Genomic DNA, 24,713 nt, shown 5'->3' with positions numbered 1-24,713 from the left:
GAACATTTTCTTCTCCTTGGACAATTTTACCATCGACTATCAGCGTTGTTGGAACTGAAGGCGGAGGGGGAGTAGGTTTGAGTACAGAATAAATAATTTCCCTTGTCTTCCCAACATATTTTCCACGCTCAGAAAATTTCCTGTGATAATACTGAGACTTGGCCTTCCGACACAGACAATTAAATATACTCCTATATGCCTTGAACCACTGATGATGACAAGCAGATGACGAAGCCTTGTAAAGCTTCAACAGGTAATTTTTTCTTTTCCAGCTTTCATGGAGACCTAGGGTCATCCATGGATTTAGCAGTACTATCCTTTTCGAGGTATGAGGCGTTGGATTTTGGTGGCAAACTTCTAGGATACCTTATTTTACTAAATCATAAAAGAAATCAAAAGAGCGGTTAAAATCCGATTCAGAATCCAAACTATCCCATGGCTGATCAGTCAAACGAGATTTAAGTAGACTGATCTCACTGACACCAAAACGGAAAAATGGGAGATTAGATGGCGAAGCTTTACGTTGCGATCGATTAGCAGTCCTATATCGTGAAATAGCAGGAAAATGATCAGAAATATCACTAACCATCACCGAATTATCTAAGATATCTAGTGACGAAAAAACATTATCAATAAGTGATGCTTACATCTCAGTAACTCGGGTTTGTATAAAAACTGAGGGTAAAGTTCCCACGCAAAGCATCATTGTCAAAAATCTGCAGCCGACGCAGAATTTTGATCCAGCAGGTTGAGGTTGAAATCCCCCATAAGGATTAGTTCGCAAGGATGCTTTTGGACTAAGTCCAAAACCTCTTCCAGAATTTTCATTAACGAAGGAATAGATCCACAAGGGGATCTGTAAACCAAACCGACAACTAAATCCTTACAACCTGACTTAATCTCAATAAAAAGGGATTCAAAGATTCCTTCCTCATTTCTACTCAAATCACTTCGGAAATTATGTACAAGATGATCGGCAATATACATGGCAAGGCCACCTTTCGCCATCTGTTTCCGGTTCATCCTCTCCATCCTAAATCTTTGGATATCTAAAAGCATATCCTTTTTTGAATCCAGGAAAGTTTCACATAATCCAATTACATCCGGAGTTCCACCACTGACGATCCGTTTCAGCTCATCAAAAGAGGAGCAAAGTCCCTGAATGTTTAGGTGAAGCACAGAGAAAATACCATTTTGTTTAGAAGAGGCAGAACCACTTAATTGCGAAACATATTTACTTTCAATAACCGATTTAGGATCATTATAATTCCTATTTCTACTTCCAACTGAATTATTAATTATACTTTCTATATCAAGGATTATTTTGTAACTCAACAAAACGTTCCCCCAAAGAGTTGACATCACCCTTGTCACTAAAAGAATTAATCATTTTTCTTACGGTAGATGGTAGATCCGCCCCGCGACCAAACTCACCAGACCAAAGGTTAACGACATCACAGCAGAGCTATGGTATCTATGCAGAAGAAAAATATTAACATCGAAAAATGACACAACCGAAGTAATAAAAAGAAAAAAAAATACCGAAAAGTGCACCCAAAAATAAATAGAAACAAACAATATTTTTGAGAAAAAAAAAATAAATAAATAAATAAAAAAAAAACAAAAAAAAAAAAACAGAGAGAAGGAAAAAATGAACCAAAAAATAGTGAATTGGTAGAGATAAAAAAAAAGAAAAGGGACAATAAACAAACAATCCACGAGAAAATAAAAAAACAAAAACAAACAGACAGAAAAAAAAAAACTAGATACAGTCAGCGAGGTACCTTATTTTTTTTATTGGAGTCCCATCACTAGGCTTTGCCAATATTTGACCCCGATCAGACCAAACATTCCGCTGACCGAATCTGTCTTTCGCCGCATTCAGAATATCTCGTCTCTGCTTGGTCAGAGACTCAACAACAAAAATACCACTAGAGGCCAACTTGGATTTGGCCTTGAACACTTTACAAGCAACGCTTTTGCTCGAAAACTTACACTATTATCGGAGCGACCCTTGGAGCAGATGGAACCGCCTGAGTTGAATCAGCTGTTGCAGCATTATTCAGTCTAAGTCTATACACGTTCACGACCTCAATTGTACTAATTTCAGGCAAAGACATCTTCTGATTAATAGTTAGCAACCCAGCAGAACGAGTGTCAACACCAGTTTTCTGCCCAACACCGTGAAAAACCAGGCTGTCTAGTAGTGATTCTTTTTCATAACTATCCAACTTATTCTCAAGCCTGTTCAGTCTGTCCTCTAAATTTTCAAGTTCATTACTCAGTCTCTTTAGCGACTTTTCGATTCTCTGAAACTTGGGGTTGAATTCAATCATGAGAGCCTCATCAACTCGACTAGCAATGAGCTCAGTTGATATCTTAAGGGAGTCTGACCTAGCCAGTTTTTCTGAAACTTTTTTAGTTATACTGTACATCAGGTCATTTTTGCTTTTTTCCAGTTCAGCTGGGGTAGCTACAAGTTGCTATTGTATCGGGCTAATACTGCTAGATAATGCTAATGCTGGGCCATTTGCTCTGCTCTTATCATTACCTCTCAGTGCAAGGTATGTTTTTGATAGTCTCATGTAAATATCAGGCGTAGTAGCAAGCTCTTCAGCTTGCTCTTCAGGTTTCGATGTTTTATTGTTTTTTGGTTGTGCACTAAGATTGGTGAAAACAAGGCCACCAACAGGAAGGTTGTGCACAGCCAGCCCCGTCCGTCCATCCTTTAGGCAAACATAAATGACTGAATAAATCTTATATAGCTTCAATATTTTTTTATTATTTTCCCCCCAGAGGTGCTTTATAAGCAAGGGTTAAAAATACGATTTTGTTAAAAATAGTTGATAGGTTAAATAACAAAACTCCGGTGTTGACAAAACCCCCCAGGGACAGGAAGGGATTCTCGTATAAATTTCAGAAAGGGCTCATTTGATTGGAAATTTGAAGTTCTAGTCGAGCTTTTAAGAGTCAAAAGTGATCAAAGGGCTAAACCCCCCCCCCCACGCTCTTTTTCCACAAAATACCTCAGATAAAAATTTTGAGGTAACAATTTTGTTAAAAAAAAAAGTTCAAAGGTCAGATAGCGAAAACTCCGGGGTCGACACATGTTGTACAAACATAATATTTGTAATATAATTCGTTTTATAACTAATTAATCATTAGTTATAATAATATTATGTGCTAATTAATCATACGTTATACCCGGGGGGCATATATAGCAGTTTTGGAAGGAATTCTCGTATAAATTTCAGATAGGGCTCATTTGATTGTAAATTGGAAGTTCTAGTTCAGTTTTTAAGAGTCAAAAGTGATCAAAGGGCAACTAGCCCCTCCCCCACGCCCTTTCTTCCCCAAATACATCAGATAAAAATTTTGAGGTAGCCATTTTGTTAAAAAAAAATCAAGGGTCAGATAACAAAAACTCCGGGGTCGACACATGTTGTAAAAACATAATATGTGTAATATAATTCATTTCATAACTAATTAATCATTTGAAAAAAATAAGTTATTTAAAATCAATGAATCAAGAAAAATGTAGAGCATTGATCTATGACAATCTGTTCAGAAAATATTGAAAAAGTAGTCAATGAAAAACATTCACGCCAAACCTTATTTCGTTTCAGACGAATGAATAAACCCATCCGATAAAAATTTGAGGTGACTATTTTGTTAAAAATAGTTCAAACATCAGATATTAAAACTCCAGGATCGACACAACCCCCCAGGGCCCAGAGACAGGCGTTGTAAGTTATACTCTGGATAATTAAATAATTATTCTTGAAGTTCTACTTATACGAACTTCAGAGAGGATTCATACGATGGAAAACAGATCATTCTACGTCAATTCTAAAGAGTCAAAAGGAATGGAAACTCAATTGATTCTCCCGCGCCCTTTTCCCAACGATTCCCACGATAAAATTGATTGCACTATTATCCTAAATAGTTCAAACATCCGATAATAGGAGCTCCGAGGTAGCCACAAACCTATTTTTCCACTGTGATTTTGTTACTTGGATACCAGTTTTGATACTTTGATGAATATTTGATTTTTTTTTTTAAGTTTAATTTTGAAATAAGGAATTTTAAAAACTTGAAATTTTTTTCAATAAAAAACGAACAAAAATTAATTAAAAAAAAAATTCCGTAAAAAGATGTTTTTCAAAGAAATTTAAAGTCCATTTTAAAATTAAGCTCAGCTGATACAAATACCTGTTAAATTTAAAACTCAAAACGACCAGAAATTACTATTAAAGAATAAATGAAACCCAAAACGAACAGAAATTAAATAAACAATCATAGCAAAACATACAACAAGTAATAATATAAAATGAATAAATAGATCTTAAAGCAAATAATGCTTAGACTGAATATGAAAATCAAGCTTAAAAAAAACAACAATATTTTCCTATTGAAGCATAAATGAGACTTAAAACGAACAGAAATTAAATAAACAATCAATGTAAACAAAGATACAATATATATTAACGAAAATAAGTAAATAAATCTTAAAACGAGTGAAACTTAAATTGAATATGCAAATAAAGCTTGAAACGAACAAAAATCACTACAAACAAGAGTTTGGGTATGACCTCCTTCTATCACTGTAAAAGTCTAAAACCTACTGCATCATTGGCGCTTTGCTGAAAACTATATGCGTCTTTAACAGTCTTGGAAAGTATAAACAACATCAAATTGAATATTTGATGAAGGTTATAATGATATTAATTGTCGAAAGATCCATCAGTTTAAGATTTTATCTCACTGTAATCGTACTTTTATTTTCAATGCTGTAAGAACTGGAATAGAAATATTTGTAATATAATTCGTTTTCAGTTAAGCGCCAATGACGCAGTAGGCTTTTGGTTTTTATTTACAGTTAGGAAAGGAGGCAGCACCCAAACACTTGTTTGTAGTGAAACTATATTCGTCTTTAACAACTTTAAAAAGGGCTAATAAATTAAACTGAATATTTGAGGTATAATGATATTAATTGTTGAAAGCTCATCAGTTCAAAATGTTACTATAATTTTAATGTTTATTTTCAATATTAAGTTAAAAAGAAAATATTTGTCATAAAATTGGTTTTCAGTAAAGCGCCAATGACGAAGTAGGTTTTAGACCTTTACAGTGAGAGAAGGAGGTCATACCCAAACTCTTGTTTGTAGTGATTTTTTTCGTTTCAAGCTTGATTTGCATATTCAATTTAAGTTTTACTCGTTTTAAGATTTATTTATTAATTTACATTAATATCTATTGTATGTTTGTTTGCATTAATTGTTTATTCAATGTCTGTTCGTTTTAAGTTTTAATTATACTTCAATATCAAAGTATATTTGTTCGTTTTAAGCTTGACTTTCATATTCAACCTAAGCATTGCTCGCTTTAAGCTCTATTTATTCATTTATATTATTACTTTTTGTTTGTTTTTTGCTATGATTGTTTATTTAATTTCTGTTCGTTTTGTGTTTCATTTATTCTTGAATAGTAATTTCTGGTCGTTTTGAGTTTGAATTTTAAAAGGTATTTGTATATGCTGAGCTTAAGTTTAAAACGGCCTTTACTTTTCCTTGAAAAACTTATTTTTTGGAAAGTTTTATTTTAATTAATTGTTAGTAATATAGGTTTCTATCTATGGAAGCGTACTTTAATATTCCAAATCAATAACTAATAAGCGATAATATAAATCCTCTTATTTGTGCATATCACACGGAAATTTTTAAGCTATGATTCGGATAACTGAAGTTTTTCTATAATCCTGACACCACTCTGACACCTTCATTTTCTGTCTGTTCCAAAAATGAGAATCTATAAGCCAATTCGAACTAAGCGAAGTCAAATTTTATAAGAACATTCTAAAATTCTTTATATTTTTACTGAAAAAAACAAAAAAACGTTCTAAACAGCTTTATGTTTCTAAAGATACTCTAAACGAAATTATATTTTGTCTTGGTTTCTCATTAAAACACCCGCTTTTTTGAAATTGTACAAAAATAAAGAATTATGATGAGTTGGTTCACATGTTTTAGTTTTATACCTATATGCTGCTATGCTTTTTTTTGTTTTAATTTTCAACTTCCCTACTTACTTTTATTAGAAACATTTCTCTAAAAAATATAATAACTATCTGTTGAAAGGAGCGGTAAAACCATGTTCAGTATTTCATGTTTCCTATTATCAATAAAAGTCAATACATTTGACCTTGTCAAAAGTGACAGCTTATCTTATCTGTCAAATATTTACAGAAATCTGCGTTTTGTCAGTTTCAAGCATGGCTTCTCTTGATAAGGTCTTAACTTTGCTTGCACTTTTAGTTGCAGTTGCGGCTCAAGATTTGCCTTCGAATTATCAATATTATACCGAAGAAGGTGTAGAATCTGGTTTGGAATGGACCAATGGGGCATTTCTTCTCAATAAAAAAGGTTTTCGAATCTTCTCCGGTGCCGTGCATTACTTCAGGGTCCATCCAGACTACTGGCGCGATAGGCTAAAGAAGGTCAGAGCTGCTGGTCTTACTACTGTAGAAACGTAAGCTTTTTTGTAGCATTAACTTTCTACTCCTGACAACCTAGGTGAATTTTGTTAATACCTTATCTCCCTTTTGAACGGGACTTGTAATTTCGTATAAATCAGCTATTCCTAGAATTTGAATAGATATTGAAGCTGAGCGTACACAAATATTGTACAGTACAGCGAAGTATCTACTTAAATGTTTGAGAGGAAGCTCCTTCTTGTCCCATGGTTAATGTTATCTGGTTTAATAATGTCGAGATTGTATATATTTTTGTTTAATGTATATTTAGGTAGACTAAGGAATTTTATACAAAAAATTGTATATATATTTTTTCTTTAATTAGTTAATTGATCACCTTTTTCATGTGTCGGGCGAAAATTAGTAATAATTCTGAAGAAAATCTAGTATTAAACAGTTCGTGGTAACGAACGCGGGGGTTCTTTCCATAGAGGATGTTTTCTTGGGGGAAGGGACATTTCTATAAAGGGGGCGCCGGATTTCCCAGCATTATTTAAAATACGATCAGAAACTAAATTAAAAAAAAACAAGTTTTTTCAACTGAAAGTAAGGAGCAACATTAAAACTTAAAACGAACAGAAATTGTTAGGAATATAAGGGGGGTCGCGCCCTAGTCAATTCCTCGCTCTTTACGCTAAAGTTTCTTTTAGTACTTTCAAAAGATCTATCTATTCTATTTAAACGGCCTTTGTGATTCAGAGGTTTGTGATTCGAACAAAATTCGAACTTTAGCGTAAAAAGCGAGGTATTGACTAGGGGGCGAACCCCCTCATATACGTAATAGTTTCTGTGCGTTTTAAGTTTTAATGTTGCTCCTTACTTTCAGTTGAAAAAACTTGTTTGTTTTTTTTAATTTAATGATGGGAAAAGTCTGATATAAAGACTTTATTCAAACAGATGGCAACATTATTATTTTGATTTTCCTTTTCTTTTTTATCAAGCTTAGTGCATTTTGCTGTTGTTGAGCTTTGGGTTTATTTGAAAGAACAGCTATTATTTTCGTTAATTTGTACTAGTTTTTTAAGACTGTTGATTGTACATCTTTTAATATTAAGATGGAAGATATTAAGAGTTGAGTAGAGGAAGCCAGGCTGTTGTAGAAGAAACATTTTAGGGAGTGACTTATCGTCCGAAACATTGGGTGGATTGCAACTGTTTATTCATCAAACTTTAGCAAAACTTGACCTTAGTAGTGAAATAACATAGATAGGCTACGCAATATCTACATTCTCATTGTCTGGAATGAATTTTTTTTTTTTATTATAATTTGAATTCTACCAAAAAATAGACAGGAGAAATACCCTTATAATTACCAAGCTCTAATTTTGACTAAAAATTGTGATCGAAAAAAAAATACTTTTAAAAATGCAAAAATATATCCTTGGTTCAACAATTTCAAAGGGAATTTCTATAAATTGTCACAAAAATTATAGTTCTTCAATAAACTTGAGAATTTCCCTTTTTTTTCACTTGTTGTTTCAGCCATGTCAGTAATTCTTTACGGCTGTATTTTAGAGTAGCGAGATTGATTGATTCAGCTTCACACTGGCAGAATATTCTATTTTGACTGTCTCGGTTAGACCCGCTTTTATGAAACTGTCTTTGAAAAGACTCTGAATGTTTTTCAATCAACTCAGCCAACATGTGGCGTGCTTGCACATATTTTTTAACATCAAGACTTTCTTTCCAATTGCTAGTTATCAGAATAAGAACCTAATATTTTGAATTTACTGGAAAATCCTTTTATTTTTCCTTGGTATTTCTAATAGAGCCTTTATGAAATGATATAGATCCCAATATACGTATATATGCTCGAGTATAGGGTAAATAATCACATAACGGAGGTGAAAGCATTCCGGACACAAGTTTGATCGATTCGTACTATGGCCAAAGTTAGTTCTATGGTGGTATTAGTAAATGATGTGACAGCATTTTCCATAATGGCTGAAAAAGTTTCAGACAAAATGAATTGAAAGTATTGATGCGTTAATGTCTGCTGACACGATTCCGTTGAGTGTCAGTTATTTGTGGCCTCGCATCGAGTATCAAGCAATGGTAAACTTAGTCTGAAAGAAGGGCTGTTACTCTTTCGAGTTTTTTCTAAAGAGATTGAAATGCCAGTCTTAATTTTGTTATCCTGGGTAAAGTTGTCATATCAAATATTACTCTCAAAATTTAAATTATTATTATGTAATATCTTTTGTTTGGTTCACAAAGGAATCTTGGGATAATACTAAATCCTCTGGGGGGGGGATCCTGGCTTGGAGCATTCTGACTAATGGACAATTCTTCTGGGCTTGGTATGTTTTGAGGGGCGTCTTCGGACTGAAAAACCTCTTCCTAGCTAATTTATCTATTATGGGCTGCCTCCCCGTAGTGGCATAATATTCGTAGTCGTGAATGTATAATGAGTTATAAGCAATAGACTTGAAATTGTCTGTGCAGAATTTCAACTCTTGTTGATAGAGGAGCATTGCCAAGTTCTGAATACCATGCTGTGACCAAGATGGGCCCAGGGTTGCACAAAGCCTCCATTCATGGAGGTCCCAGGGACTTCTTGCTGTCCGCTTCTAAGCCGGCTTAAGCACTTCGGTGTAGACTTGAGAAGATACGTGATCCCCGTCCTGCACTGGTATCTGGGATTATTGCTTTTCCTGAGGCGAAAATAATTTCAATGATTCAAAGAACATGAAAATTGGAACTTGGAATGTTTTGACATTAAAAAATGACTATCGTATCGAAATTTTGACTGACGAATTCAGACGATTCGAACTGGATTTTTTAGGAGTTTCAGAAACTCATATCCCAGGGGTAGGAAGCATGAAATTAGGTGATATAGAATTTGTCTACTCAGGCAGGAAGGATGGTGTACATAGATAGGGAGTAGAGTTCATGATGAATAAGGAAGCTGCTAACTCTTGTTTAGGTTGGGAAGGTATTAATAATACAATACTCATTGTTCATTTTATGACTAGAAAGTTCAAGGTATCAGTTATATTAGTATACGCCCCTGTAGAACCGACTGACGGAGATACTAGTGACTCAGATGAATTTTACTTACAGTTACAGGAGCAAATAGACAGGGCCCCAGGTAGAAATATGATGTTATTACTAGGAAATTTTAACGCCCAGGTTGGTAGAAATAGGGATAGATGGTATCTTAACCTAGGTAAATTTGGAGTAGGAAAAGAAAACAGTAATGGATACAGACTTTGTCAATTTTGTAGGTATAACAATCTAGATAAAACCTATACGGTGTTTGGTCATAAAATGGCTCTTAAGTTAACATGGTATTCACGTGATAGTAAGACAACAAACCTTATTGATTTTGTTATATTATACCGAAGACTAGTAGGATCAATACAAGAGACTAGGGTATATCGGAGAAACGTTATTGATGTTAAAAGTAAAGATCACCATCTAGTAGTGTCAAGGGTTAAGTTAAAGCTGAAATATAGGAAGGGTAACTACCTCTCGGGAAATCTTGATGTTGTAGACTCTAGGATAAAAATTCGATATAAACTTTCCAGGAACAGTGGAATGCTAAATATGAGAGTTTAAAATTTGACAATATGGAAGAGGGTTGTAATAATTTTAGAAAAATAATTTGTGAAGTTGCTGAAGGTGTATTAGGGAAGAAAGCTAGGACTGCAGCTAAGAATATTAGTGTAAAAGCTTTATGTTTAATAGAAAGGAGAAAGGACTTTTACAAGAATTATTTGAGTGATATATCATATGAAAGCAAAAGGAATGTAAAGATAGTGGAGAAAGCATTAAAATATGAACTAAGGAGGTGTGAAGTGGAGGCCATGGATAAAATTGTTGGAATGGGGTCGCAATTAGCGATAAGGAAAAAACTAAAGAGAGATGGGCCGAACATTTTGAGAATTTGCTTAACCGAGATAGAGTTACAGGAAAAGATATAGAGGAAAATGGAAAAGTTTGTGACACCTTGGATGTGAGGTAAGAATTATTTTGTGAGGAGGAATTAACAACAGTACTAAAAGGATTAAAAAATAATAAGGCTCCAGGTGTTGATAGGGGGTAAATGAGTTTCTTAAATATGGTGGCTCTGAGGTTAGAAATAAGTTACTGAAGATTATGAATATGATTTTTGAAAAAGGGGAAGTACCTAACGATTTGAGGAAACCCTTAATTAAGATACTTTATAAGAAAGGTGATAAAAGTAAGTGTGGCAATTATCGTGGCATTAGTCTGGTCTCTGTAGGTAGTAAATTACTTAGTAATATGAAATTTTTTAGTCTGAGAGATACCGTAGACAAAGTTTTAAGAGAAGAACAGTGCGGTTTTAGAAAAGGTAGAGGACGTGTCGACCAAATTTTCACTCTTAGGCTAATAATTGAGAAGTGCCTGAGTTTTCCAACACCTTTGGTCCTCAGTCTTATAGATTATGAGCAAGCGTTCAATTCTGTTGATAGGAGAGCTTTAGTAAAGGTTTTATCCTTGTATGGTATACCAGACAAATACATTAAAGTGATTAGTGCTGTGGACGAGAATAACACTGCTGCAGTTAAGGCAGGAAATGAGGTTAGCAGCTGGTTTTGTATTAAATCAGGAGTTAAGCAGGGTTGTGTTCTATCCCCCTTTATATGGATTATTTTGATGGACTTTGTATTAAGGAGCACAGGAAAGGCAATGGGAAACCACGGAATCAAATGGGGAGGAAAAAATCTCTTGGACTTGGATTATGCTGATGATTTAAGCATCCTAGATGAATGTGGGAGCAAAATGAATGAGGTTTTAGAGATTTTGCGAGTTCAGGGTGCTAGAATTGGTTTGAAAATTATTGTTTGGAAGACTAAGTCACTAAGGCTAGGAATAAGTGAAGATGAAAAGGTGACGTCGGGTAATGAAAAGATTGAACAGGTGGGCAGCTTAACGTACCGTGGTAGTATTATTAGTAAAGACGGTAGGAGCAGTGATGATGTTATAAGTAGAATAGCCAAGGTTCAGGGTGTTTTTTCACAGTAAAAAAAAAGTCTGGAAGAATAGGAAGATAAGTCTGCAAACCAAGATTAGAATATTAGAAGCTACAATGGTGACAGTGGTCAAATATGGCTCTGAAGCATGGGCGCTCTGAAAAGTAGATAAGGATTTGCTACATATGATCCAGAGAATCTGTTTAAAGATTGTTTTGGGTACCCGGCCGACCGGCTGTATTTCATACAATAAGCTGTTCGAAAAGTTGGGTTCGATATCGCTCTCTAGGGCTCTAATGAAAGCAAAGCTAAGGTGGCTAGGGCACGTTGTCCGGATGAAGGATGGCAGATTGCCAAATATTGCTCTTTTCGGCCAACCGTCTAGGGCTAAACGGAAAGCAGGTCGTCCCTGTCTGGGTTTGAAGGACGTCATAAAGAAAGATATAAAGGAAATGGGAACTTCGTGGGCGGGTGTAAAAAGGGAGGCTTTGAAGAGATTGGGGTGGAGGAGTAGCGTGCGTAGCTGTGTTGGCCTAAGGCGGCTTGGTGCTGCGGTGAGTTGTTTGTAGTAGTAGTAGTAAATTAAACAGTGGTTTTATTTTATAAAGTGTCAAAAGTGAAATTTTTCATTATAGTGAATACTGTTTTGTAATACTTGCTGTATTTGTCTTTTTGGATATTAAAAAAATTATTGTCCGAGAAGCGGTTATGTATGCTAATTATTTTTTGACTAGTTATAATGAACACTGAGGAAAGTGACCAGCACAAGAATTTGACCAACCAAAATTAATCAACGTTAGTAGTTTACACAAAATACGGAATAACCTTGTCTTTTTAACGAGTTCCCTCTCCCCCCCTTTTCCACTCCCGAAGTAAAGAGTGCCTGCCTGACTACAGACACCATGCAATAGTGTTCTACGTTTGGTGGTCATAGCTATCGCGCAACTGATGAGCTATTATTCGCATAGTTAACATATGAATTGAATTAATTTTGCTAACATTAGAGCTAAGTTAGTACAACTATTATTGACACCTGTTTAATTATTATTGCACTAAAACTTCCGCAATGACACCCATGACACTAAAAATTCTGTTTTGGAATTAATCAAAAAGTTTTTGCCTTTCGCAGATATGTTCCATGGAATTTGCATGAAAAGACAAAAGACTTGTTTGACTTTGGAGATGGACAGAGTGAAATGTCACCATTCCTGGATATCGTAAGGTTTGTTAAGATGGCTCAAGAAGAAGACCTGTTTGTGATTGTTAGACCTGGGCCGTACATTTGCTCAGAATGGGACTACGGGGGACTTCCGAGGTAGGTACAAAGGATATGTTAAACTTATAAGGCTAGAAGCTTGGTCCCATTTCAGAGAAAAAAAACTGGGTATCCCTGAGCTTTTATTGAAACGCACACAATGAAAGTTTTCTGAGTTTGTAGTTTGTAGCTATGATTTATATAGTTTTTAAGGTTTAAGTATAAACGATTTTAGTATCAATTATACAGCTTAAGATTAGATAATAATCATTTAGTTAAATAAATATTTGAACAGTAGAAACAACATTTGAATGTGTTTTAAGATTTATACTACATCCCATTTTTCATAATACTACTACTATTACTACCAACAACTCACTGCAGTATCAAGCCGCACGAGGCCAACACAGCTGCACAAGCTTTTTTACCATCCCAATTCATTCGAAGCTTTCCTCTGCAATGTGGAATAGCAGTTGCATATATAGAGGGCATAATTAGACTAAAAAGTAAATGTAAAATAGTTATATCTCTTTAAAAAGTTGCCCCCTCTCCCCCGAAAAATTTAGCATTGCAAACAAAAGTTTCAGGCTGTAATAATAATGTTTCTGCAGGGTGTGGTAACATATTGGCAAGATCTCTCCATCCAAGATTCTTTGACATAAACTGCATATCTAAGAGCAAGCAAAGAAGTGACTGATTGAAAGAATAATATATGCAAGGTTATAAGGACAGAGAAACAAATACATTTTCATCTAAATTTGATTTTTATATTTCTAGGGACAAAACAGTTCAAAAACAAGTTAGAAAACAGCGGAAACTGCATGGCCATTTCTCAGTCACCCCTGAGCTGCCATAGTAAGGCATTGTGCGTCGTCTGACGTAGTAAAGTGCATTCTGGCCTGGAGCCTGAGCTTTTGTTTGTCCACTAAGCTAGAATTGGTTTATCATAACCCATTACATGAACTGAAGCATATTACCTCATTTCTGCCTCTTGAGTGCTGTAACAACTTTGATTCATTCTGTTACATACCCCTTTGCTGTATATTTGGCAATTAGAGCATGTGCTTTCAGTGCTTGTTTTTTAAAGAATTACCTTCTTTTGAAATACAGGAGTATAAATTTGATTACGATCGAAGTAATTCTAGTGACGAGATTTTACAAATTGAAGATGAGTTCTTTAGTAAATAGTTTGAGAACAATAAATCAAATGACCTGGGATTGTCCAAAAAAACTTTCGGATTAGCATCAATGATGTACAAGAAAAACTTACCAAAAAAGTATTCAAGGTACCTTCCTCCTGGCGGAGACAAAATGAGTGCCTTCCATACTTTCGAAACAAAGCCGGAGCCGAATATTACCATAACATGGAAGTTTAATGGAAGAGTGGGGGATTCTAGTCTTATTGGGGCATCTCAATGGCAATTGTTTTATTGGCAAATGGAAGTAGATCCTTCCGCGTTTGAAGAGTTTGATTTATTTGGTTTAGTCCAAATAAGCTATTCTGTCTGTTTTCATGAAAAATAAAACAAACACAAAGAACTTCACTGATTCGCTGCACCATCAGATACGTTAATTGATTATCTCTGTTGATATTAAGGTGGTCTGCTTCCTTCTGGTAACACTAAAGTCGGTACTTTGCTACCCGGGTCGGCTCTCTATGTATCTCAAGCCAGGGCAGCAACCGGCTAATTTTGGTGCCCAAGAAACTTAAGAAACTTAAAGGAATGTAAAATTGGTATTCCAGCTGCTAATTTCGGCACTTGGGAAAATTATTAAAGTAATGTAGATGACATGTCTACACATCAGATAGGTACCGATGAAGTAAATACCTAAAAAATAGGTTTTCTAGTAAAACATAAGTTGATAAGATAGATGGGAGAAAACAGGGGAAAAATTCCTTTGTTCAATGCCTCTATCCCCCACCTCCAAGAGCATAAAATGTTGTGTGTGGTATAGAGTATCCGTGGCTGCTCTAACAGAGCAAAAACAAAACAAAAAAAAATCCGCTTCATCTATCGGAACACATTCAAATATCGTCCGAACTGAAATCCGACTTATTGGACTTCCTAGGATACCGTAATTAGCAAGCTACTATCCCGACTATAGATGTTTTTGGGCCCCGGAATTAACAAACTGCCACACCGATTTTTGATCCCAAATAGTACTAATCTGGGTACCAAAGAACCCGTCTTAGTGAATACCGCTTTCTTCCTTGCCAGCAACAAATTTTGTATACAACTAGTTCTTGTACAAAATAGGGTCTATATCGCCTATCAATGATTAGGAATGAATATGACGTATCCTGATCGTTATATGCGTTCTCCGATTGAGGAAAACAAAAGTGACTACTAATAATAAAACTAAATTATTATCATCCTTAGAATAATGACTTGAAATCTGTTCTGAGTTAGCAATACTGCAACAAGTTTTTAACAGCAGTTGTAGTTGGAAAGAGTAGATTGTTTTGCAGTGTCGCCTGGAAACTGTTCACTATGGTTCAATCCTGCCTGTTGTCAAGATTTTTCCTCCAAGAGTGGAGACTCTTGAGTTAAATGCTGCTAAAATTATGGCATGGCTATAGGCTGTATTTTTTCCAGGTGGCTCCTTGCTGCGATGAGGTTTTAGTAGTCTTTGTTGTCAACAAGATTGGGAAGATGTGTTTTCCTTGACACACAAACAAAATAATAATTGAGTTTTTGAATTGTAGTATCAATTCTGTCACTATACGTTGAGCAGACTTTAGTAATTTGAATTGTGTAAAACAATTTTATTTAAAATTAGTCCTTTATGAGATATACAATTTAGTTTTTTTTTTTAATCCATATTTACGGCTATATTTTCTAAGACAGTACTTAATTGGATAATATTATGTACAAAATACCTAACAGATGTGAATCTCAAACTGAGGAAGGTATTTTTAAAGGAAAAAATTAATCTATAAATATGTTTTTATATTGAAATGAACACTTTAATGTGTTTTGCTACAAAGCTTAGAAATTAAATGTAAATAAAACGAGTAAAATTGAATTATATTCCCTTTCTATAATAGAAACTCATTTTTGAATTACAGCATCTAAATTAAGTAAAATTACTTTTTTTCAAGTTCAAGCTTACTCAAGTAAATAGAGTTTGGATTTTTTTTTTTTTCCAAACAATTTTGTCTGCAAGTTTGTAGTAGGAAACCACTCTTGCCTTCCTAAAAAACAGTAGAGTTCCTGTGTTTTGAGTTGTTATATCAATTTCGTCACTACATACCGAGCAGACTTTAGTACTATAGTTACTATATTCGTTACTATAGTAGTTACTATATTTTAAACCCTTTTTCTGATGCGCCATTCATTTTATCACCTTAAATTTGTTCAATCATAAATAAATTTTCTAATACTATCATTTTTTAGTTGGTTGCAAAGAGATTCGTCTATGAGAGTTCGTACCTCCTACCCTGGATACCTAGAAAGGGTTGACAAGTTTTTTGGCATGCTTTTACCACTACTTACTGATTTACAATTTACTAAAAATGGATCTATTATAGCGTGGCAGGTGATGTCTTTTGTTATTTTTCGAGTTTATTGTTTGCTTATTTGTATTTACTGCTTATAATTCTTTTTATTATTGTTCATACTATATTTATTGGTCGCTTATCATTAATTATGTTAAAGGAATTTATTCATTTATGAACTTTTTTGATTTTTTTTATATTTTACAATTATAAACTCATTTTAAATCAATTATTAGTTAATAATTAATTAACAAATTAGAAGATAATATAGTAAATAATTATGTGCAAAAAAATTTATAGACCACACTGCTTTTCAATTTACACAAAATTAAGAGAGAAAAACGGGTTTAATTTAAATACAGCAGTGGAACAAAAACGATATAAAAAAAACAACAACAGCAAAACATTAATTAATAGAAAAATCCGAATAATTCGGCTCCACGTCCGGGAGCCTTCCTCAACTAAAAAAAACTTTAAGGAAGAAAAAGCAATCTCGACTGAAGTTGACGACTTAATTGAAAATTGGGATATTTATTGACAATTTGATTGTTGGATTTCGGCTTTTCATTGTTAGTATTGTTATTATATTTTCTCAGCAGCAACAATTCACAAAACTTTATGGAGAGGTGTCAAAACGTATTTTTCAATATCTAGGTTTTTTTCGTATTTTTCAATGACAATATTCGAAAAAAGGATATTTTGCAAAAACTAAGGGGGAAGAAATAATCCTATTGAGACACGGGTCCCCGTTTTCCCCCGTTCCGTATCGACATCACTGGATCTTTTGCTCGAACGCTTGAACCGGTAGTTCTAATGCCGAGTAGGATTGGTGATATGGGTTGTCCAACTACGGTGAAAAATTTAGATTCTTCGGAATGGGAATTTTTTTTTTTTTTAATAGAATGAAAGGAAATCAAATGATGCTAAGGAAATCAAACTCCTGTTACAAAAAAAAATTGAATGTTCATTGTGCAGGTAAACTCCAGTAAGGACGGGACATCAATTTCGATTGGGCAAACCGATCGGGTAAACTGTACATGATTAGATTACAAATGTCAATCTGACTCCAAACCGAGACAATATAATCTAGTAGTGTAGATTGGGTATTCAGATTTTCAATGATAAAAGCCTAAAGTTATCTTTGTCTAATGCAAGAACAGTTTTTCTAACACGTCTTATGTGACAAACAGGTATTTCAGTTTGAATAAATTGGATGTTTTGTTTTAAATTATATTTTTCCTGTTCTGTTCTATGCTTAGCCAAATGGGTGCCCGAATCAATAGCTAGTGAGGAAAATCTTTAGCTCTATGGGATAAATCTCCCTTTTCTAGTGATAAACTTGCGCAAGGGGGGTTCTGAGCTGACCATTATCCCCAATCACTTTGACATTCTATGCGTTCTTTCTAACGCAGCTTTTGCTCTTTTTCTTTTAATTTTGACCCCATCCCTCACAAATAAATTCCTTCGTTAGTAACTATACATGCCAAATTTAAACATTTGGTGCCTCTAGGCCCAAGTGCTTAGGAACCTCTAGACCCAAGCATTTTTTTTTCGGGGAGACAAAGATTTACGGGGAAATCCCCGAAAATTTGGGGATAGTGAAAGCCCTAAACAGAAGGCAACTGGTGAGTGATGAGCCAAAAGTGATGCAAGAGAGAGGTGATACCAAGATCTCAGCTGCCATTTTTGGGGGATATCTGACAGTTTATAAGTGGCTACGGAATTCCTGTGTTGTTTTAAAATTAACTTTCTTTGAATAGGCAGCGCAGCAGCAAAGTGCACCTGGAACTTTGACGATAAATCACATCAGTCCAGTTTTGGTCCAGAAAAAAAAATCGCTCAGTGTTTTTTTTTTTTTTTTTTTTTTTTTTTTTTTTTTTTTTGCGCCCTTCCTTGTCTGCATACATGGTGAAACTCCTATAAAATTTTAGATTGAATTTACGGATGAAGATAAAGTGTGCTACTTTTTTCCTAACTTTTGTAATTTATGCGAAATTGCAACAAAACGGTGAAACAATTCATTAAGGCTTTCAAGCTGTTATATTCTCAAGTGGAGAATTAACGTTTAACATAAATTTTCTGAAGCCGATTTGGTCAATGGGAATAATTCGACAGATGTATATTTAAACCGATGTATATTTGTATTTTGGAATTTCACTATTCTATTGTTAGGTATTCGTTTCTATTTGGTAGCATGTCTTTTTTTCTTACCGTTCACGTCGATGTCTAGACTTGGTAGAACAATCTATTGAAAATAATTAATTTAAACTGAATTTATCCATTTTGGATCGAAGTCTTCACAACAGGAAAAACATGCATAAATTGTTTGAAAATTATTGTTGATTTATCGTTATTAGATTTTGTTTTAAAATTTCCAATGTTAATTTATATATTTATGCAATGAGGCATAGATCTCAAGTTTTGGAGAGAGGGTTCTGGGTTCCAAAGGCAAGTTTTAAGTTTTTGTTTTTTTTTTCATTAACTCACGTGGAATGATTAAACTGATGTAATTTAAAGTTGAAAGCAATGGTTTATGTTTTAGGAGTCTGAAACGTAAGCGTAATTAGTTGCTACCAAAACTAGCACACCTTTTGCGTTAATTTGTTTTTAAACGAAAGATAAAATAATATTTTTTTTGGCGTAAAAAAATCTTTCTTGTAGTTTTTTTTTTTAAAGTTATAAAGATCAAAAGAGGGTCAATGTTAGGGATTTTTATTAATTTTATTTGCTATGAATTTAGTATCTAACTTTTTCAAAGTAATCTTTCAATTTCCAAGGCCGTACACTGTCTGAGAATTTGACACCAGTCTCATTAAAGATATTTCGTATAAAGCATAGTTTCTTAATGTGATACTTTGTTATCTTGAAAGGCTGACTGATGTTTGTTTGTTCCTTTTTTTTTTTTTTTTTTTTTTTTTGACCGTTTGATTGCACAAATGTTTATGGAATAGGAAAAGAACGAAGGCGAATATATTATTTATCAGATGATGTAACGGCGAACGAGCAATCTAGGAAACTCGAGTCGCCGATTGACCCAATTACCAAATTCATGTGACAGAATTGAGTTAAAAAAAACAGATGGTAAAAGGTGAACACGAGATAAGTATTTTGAGAATAAAAAAGTATCTTTGAAAATAAATTGAAATAAAAACATTTCATTTCGGTGGCAGGATTTCGGTAACGATAATTTACCGATCGTATTTCGGTAAGGATTTCGGTAACTCTGCTTCATATCATTGCCCTATGTAACTCTCTGCCTATGTAACCCCAGCCCACACACACCCTCACCGGTTATAATTATAGCTAAATTTTTAGTTGATTTCGAGTTGGTGAACACGAGACCAAAAATCGCAACATGAGTATCTTGAAGCAGAACAAGGCATGTAACTCACGTGTTTCACAAATTACTTCCGGGTTTCATACCCCAACATAGTTTGTCTGAAAACGTCTGAAAAAAGTATTGCAATTTTCATTTAATGTTAATTAAATAAGAATAAAACATAAGGATAAAGATGTTCAGAATGTTTTTGTCAACATTTTTTTTTTTTTCGTTTTTACAGTAATAGGTGGCAAGACTGTCGCTCAACCTTGTGGCAGCGAAAATCAAACGCTGGGCTCCATATTGCCAAGCAGAGAATCAATCCAACCTTGGGCGGGGAATTTCATAATGGGGAATTATGTGAAGTTGTCTTGTCGAGTGACATGGTTGAGAGTTTTTGGTGATAAGTTGACTAGGAAACGCTGCAAATTATGTTTCGATCGAAATGAAAATAATGATTAAGCTCCGATTTAGGATCAATCCGCTTAAAGTTCTTGTGTTCCGATTTCTTTTAAATAAATTAGTTTTCTCGTAACTATAGCAATTAAATTCTCTAGGTAAGGAGGGGCTGGGGATACATTATACAAAAACATTTGCGCACCATATAGAGAAAATAAAGACGCTGTTGACAATGTCACTTATGATGATGATTTGGGTCTCTTTCTTTCTAGGTTGAGAACGAATATGGACATTATCAGGAGGATGTTGACCGCGCTTATATGGAACACCTGCGCGACAAAATGATTGAACTCGGAGTCACTGAAACTTTATTTACCTCTGACACTCCTACAATGAGAGGTGATATAGGATCTATAGAAGGAGGTATGTTATAGTGGTATTAATCTAGTGGCTGAGAAGAAATTTAACAAAATCTAGAAAAACTATTTTCTTAATTTATGCTTAAAAATTAATTTTAAATGACGAATTATATGATATAAACCTATGTATTAAAATATGAATTCAATTTATTTAAATATATATATATATATATATATATATATATATATATATATATATATATATATATAATATATATATATATATATATATATATATATATATATATATATATATATATATATATATATATATATATATTATTTATTAATTATTTTGGCTTATATAATTATTTACCTCTTCTTGAATGTCTTTGACGGTGTCTAAAATCGATTGGGCATTTTCAAACTAACTGCATTGACTCATACAATATAATAAACACAGAAAAGTCACTTGTGGATTTTAAATTCTTGTGGCTTTTCTTTGTTCTACCCATTGGCATTTATTAGGCAGTATTGAGCAAAAATTTCAACAGTCTCCACTACACACCAATGTATTACTAGGTTGAGAGTATTAAATAGAATGATGCTGTGTTCTGTTGAAATGCTCTTTTTGGGTCTAGGTAGAAAGTCCAGTTGTCAATAGGAATCAAAAGATCAACAGATGAAATTGTTGGTTGAAGATTTTTTTGTCGATACGGGGTATCAAATTTTAAATTTAGGACTCTTGTGGCTTTGAGGGATTGTAGAAAATTGATTGGTCTCTGCCTGGGCTACATTATAGTCCATGTTGTGGATAGTTAAAGGTAAAAGTCTTCAGAAAGAGATATGTTAGAACAAAGAGAGACTTTTTTAGAGTTCTAATTTTATGTTCTTTTTCATTGTTTTGTTTGCGTTTTTGATAGTTTGTCAAAAGCTCCCCCCTCTATATTGCCTTAGGCTATATATATATATATATATATATATATATATATATATATATATATATATATATATATATATATATATATATATATATATATGTATATATGTATGTATATATGTATATATATATATATATATATATATATATATATATATATATATATATATATATATATATATATATATATATATATATATGTCGGACTTGAATATATCCAGTTTAGTAAGTGATTGTGCTGAATATTGAGCAAAAATGAGTTCAAAATGTTAATAATAATAGAAAGAAACCTGCTAATCTCATTAATGTATGTAACCTGCATGTTATAAAGTAAGAATTCCATTGTTTTTTATGCTACTTTTTGCATTGCCTAAAGCTATATGAGTTCAGTAGGAGGGTAGGGGGAGGGGCTTTGGATGAATCGTCAAAAGCGCGATCACACCATGAAAAAGAGCTCATGTAAGCAATCTAAAATGTCTCTATTTTCCTCCTAGCGTATCTTTTTCTGGAGAGCTGCTATTCTCAACCTTTACTGTGGGAAAGGTTGAAAGTAGACACGACCACTGAGCTGACCACTAAGCACACAACCACGACCACCGAGCTAGTAGTGTCCCTGTCGCGATTTCTAGAGTTTTTATTTATACAATTTCCAAGTTTACATTTTCTGATTGAACAATTAGAGTTAAGATTAATTTATTTTTTTGAAAATAGAAGTTTGAAGCTTCTTTAAAACCACAGTTTATCTTTTTTATAAGATGAATATAGTTGTAAATATAGACATAGTATTAGTCAGGAATAGTTGTGAACAAATTAGTTTTCAAACCTAATTTTTTTTCTTTTCAAATTTTGTTGTCGTCTGCAGTACATTTATGATGACAAAATTTATCACAATAGCTGCCATTCATAAACCAAGGTGTATCCTAAATCTAGTGTCACTCGATCATTAGAACTTGTTACATGTTAATACCAGAAAAAGATTTTCTGTGAAATATTCTGGTTACGAGTTTATAAATTATCAAAAACATGTTGATAAACTACCTGTTTTTGGGATAAAGATAGTATCAACATCAACAATTCTTGAAGTCAGGGGGTAATTCCTCTTATTACCAAATAACTTATGCTGAAGGAATGCCCTTCTATTTCAAATAACTGTTGCATATTATTGCTATTTTTGCAGCAATTCAGTCAGCCAATTTTAAGTATGGGGCCGCTGAGGAATTTGCCAAACTGCAAGAACTTCAACCTGGTGTTCCTAACTTGGCTATGGAATTTTGGACAGGCTGGTTTGATCACTGGGGTGAGCCTTGGCATAACACCCATGATCCGCAAGGTATTTATATTTATGTATTCAATGAAAATGCCACCGAAAAATTATGGTCATGCATATTGAGTTTTGACAACCAAATCAATGGTAAACTGAGACATAAACATAAACTCAAGTTAAAGTTAAGTTAAACTCAACATAAAGAGCCCCCAGTTCGCTTCTAAAAAAAAATATAAAAAGTAAAAAATATGTTAATGATCATAATAAAATCACAACAATTTGATTTTTTTTTCAGGGGGCATTACACTAAATATAGCAAAGTGAAAAAGAGGACCAAGCCAAATAATACTTTGTGATTCCAAAAACATGATTAAATTTACATGCTAAGGTCCTTTTCCATACTGTGCATTTTTGATATTCTTTATTCCACAACGTAGTATACTCGTTGTTGCCCCAACGCTCAGTCATGATTTCTTCTCTGTCTTTAGCTCATAAATTAAATCATTCATTCTTTACAAATGTGACATTTACCTAGATTAGTATGTGATACAATAATACATCAATCTAAAGACTATTCAGCAGCATCTTTTAGTTTTAATTATTTGCAGTTCATTGAATAGCTAGCAGTCTTTAGTTAGCAACCTAGGCTATGTTTCTTACAACACACTCCTTCTGCTGGGGAAATCATTTATGCTGGGCGAAAAGGAGGATCGTCTAGTTGCTGTCAAAATTGAAAGTCTAAATTAACAGGGATCAAACATGATCCTCCTTTATTCCTAATTGCACATCACATCTACTAATATTCTGCTTTCTACCTTGACTCTAGTTATAATACTTTCATACTTAGCGCTAGTTACTTTAAGGCTCATATCTAATATAACGTCTATGGATGGGAATATATCTAAGAGTTTTCGATCTTTTGAACCTAGGATTTTTGTTCGGAGAGAGGGGCACAAAAATCTTCACAGAATGCATGAAAATTTGTTTATACACATTTTTGGCTTATCCGAAGTCGAACAAAAATTACAGGGGGGGGGATATGGCCTTGCTGACAGCTCAGGAACTTCTCAATTATTAATCAGAGTGTAAAAATGTTGTCAGCCTCTCTCTTTCCCAAAAGCACACTAATAATATTTATTTTTAGCTTTTAGTTTAATAAGGATACTTTTTAAATATAATACTTTATTAACACAATTATGGGAACTAAAGCAGAAATTTATGGAAAGTAGGACGCCCAGAATGCATTATATTAAATACCTAACCAAAATACCAGCTCTGTATATTAAATATTGAATTAAAGTATATCTACAACATAGTTTTTCCACTGATCCTAAGCTAAGTGTCTCCGAACACAGATAGCTAAACCGGTTTTGGTCATTTCTTGTAGATAAAAATTCTTAAATATGTTCTGAATAATCAAAAGGTCCTTAATAAGTATCATCATGCTAAGTAATTTCCTCTCACCAAAATCACGCTAATGGCTATATACTTGCAGCATTCATTCTTTCAATTTGTTAAATTTCTAGAAGGTACTTGTTGAGTAAATCTGTTCATCTTATGAATTGATTCAATGATTTCAGTAATAATGTTTGAAATAGTTGTTTGTATTGTTGGAAAAATTGTCGATAATATAATTTGCGGTATATTAGGATACAGGACCAGAATTTTTCAGTTAAAATCGCTTATATGCTTTACCAAACAAATTTCAAACTACAAATTAAAACTTTTGTTCGTATAATGCCGAGAAGTTTTTAAATGCAAGGAAAGAGGAAGCTATTTTCATCTGCGTGATCAATAGAAAATGGGATAATCCCGCTACCAGTATTAGTCCTAGCTCCCGAATCAGCTGCCGGTGATGGCATGCAATATGAACTGTATAATGCAACGGTTATGTGTGAATTGTATTAACAAAAAAAAAAAAAGTAAAAGAAGAAAGATTTTGTACTTTTCTAAAACTGAATTCATGATTTTTGGGCGGTCACAGCGGGCAGTAGATAAAATTACCATAGAAGAGTTAATTGTAAATCAAAGTAGGATAAAAAGAGTAAATTCATTTCGTTACCTTGGGATTATTCTTGATGAGCTTTTATCTTTCCGTAAGCATTCTGATTATTTGAGTTTGAAACTTGCCCATAACTTAGGTTGTCTTCATAGAATGAAACCTGTATTTCCTTTTTCCATCCTTCAAATTTTATATCATTCTCTA

The 24,713-nt window shown here is 33.7% G+C and overlaps 1 protein-coding gene across 2 annotated transcripts in view; it reads left to right on the top strand.

Annotated features, from left to right (window-relative positions):
- Nucleotides 1-24,713, top strand: part of LOC148950460 (beta-galactosidase-1-like protein 2) — a 71,004-nt gene that overhangs the window by 11,187 nt on the left and 35,104 nt on the right. Inside the window, exons 2-6 of one of the 2 annotated variants that reach the window (XM_089092414.1) lie at nt 6,315-6,528; nt 12,602-12,787; nt 16,126-16,267; nt 20,217-20,367; nt 22,421-22,573. In XM_089092414.1, coding sequence (XP_088948540.1) covers nt 6,315-6,528; nt 12,602-12,787; nt 16,126-16,267; nt 20,217-20,367; nt 22,421-22,573 — 846 coding nt within the window. Of the gene's footprint in view, nt 1-6,256; nt 6,529-12,601; nt 12,788-16,125; nt 16,268-20,216; nt 20,368-22,420; nt 22,574-24,713 lie in introns of those variants that run through there. The other variant, XM_089092412.1, reaches the window with a different exon arrangement.

The sequence above is a fragment of the Artemia sp. Qi Xiang Cuo genome, chromosome 7 (assembly GCF_049724085.1).
Source record: "Artemia sp. Qi Xiang Cuo chromosome 7, ASM4972408v1, whole genome shotgun sequence".
NCBI lineage: Eukaryota > Metazoa > Arthropoda > Branchiopoda > Anostraca > Artemiidae > Artemia > Artemia sp. Qi Xiang Cuo.
This window is presented reverse-complemented; position numbering and strand designations above follow the sequence as displayed.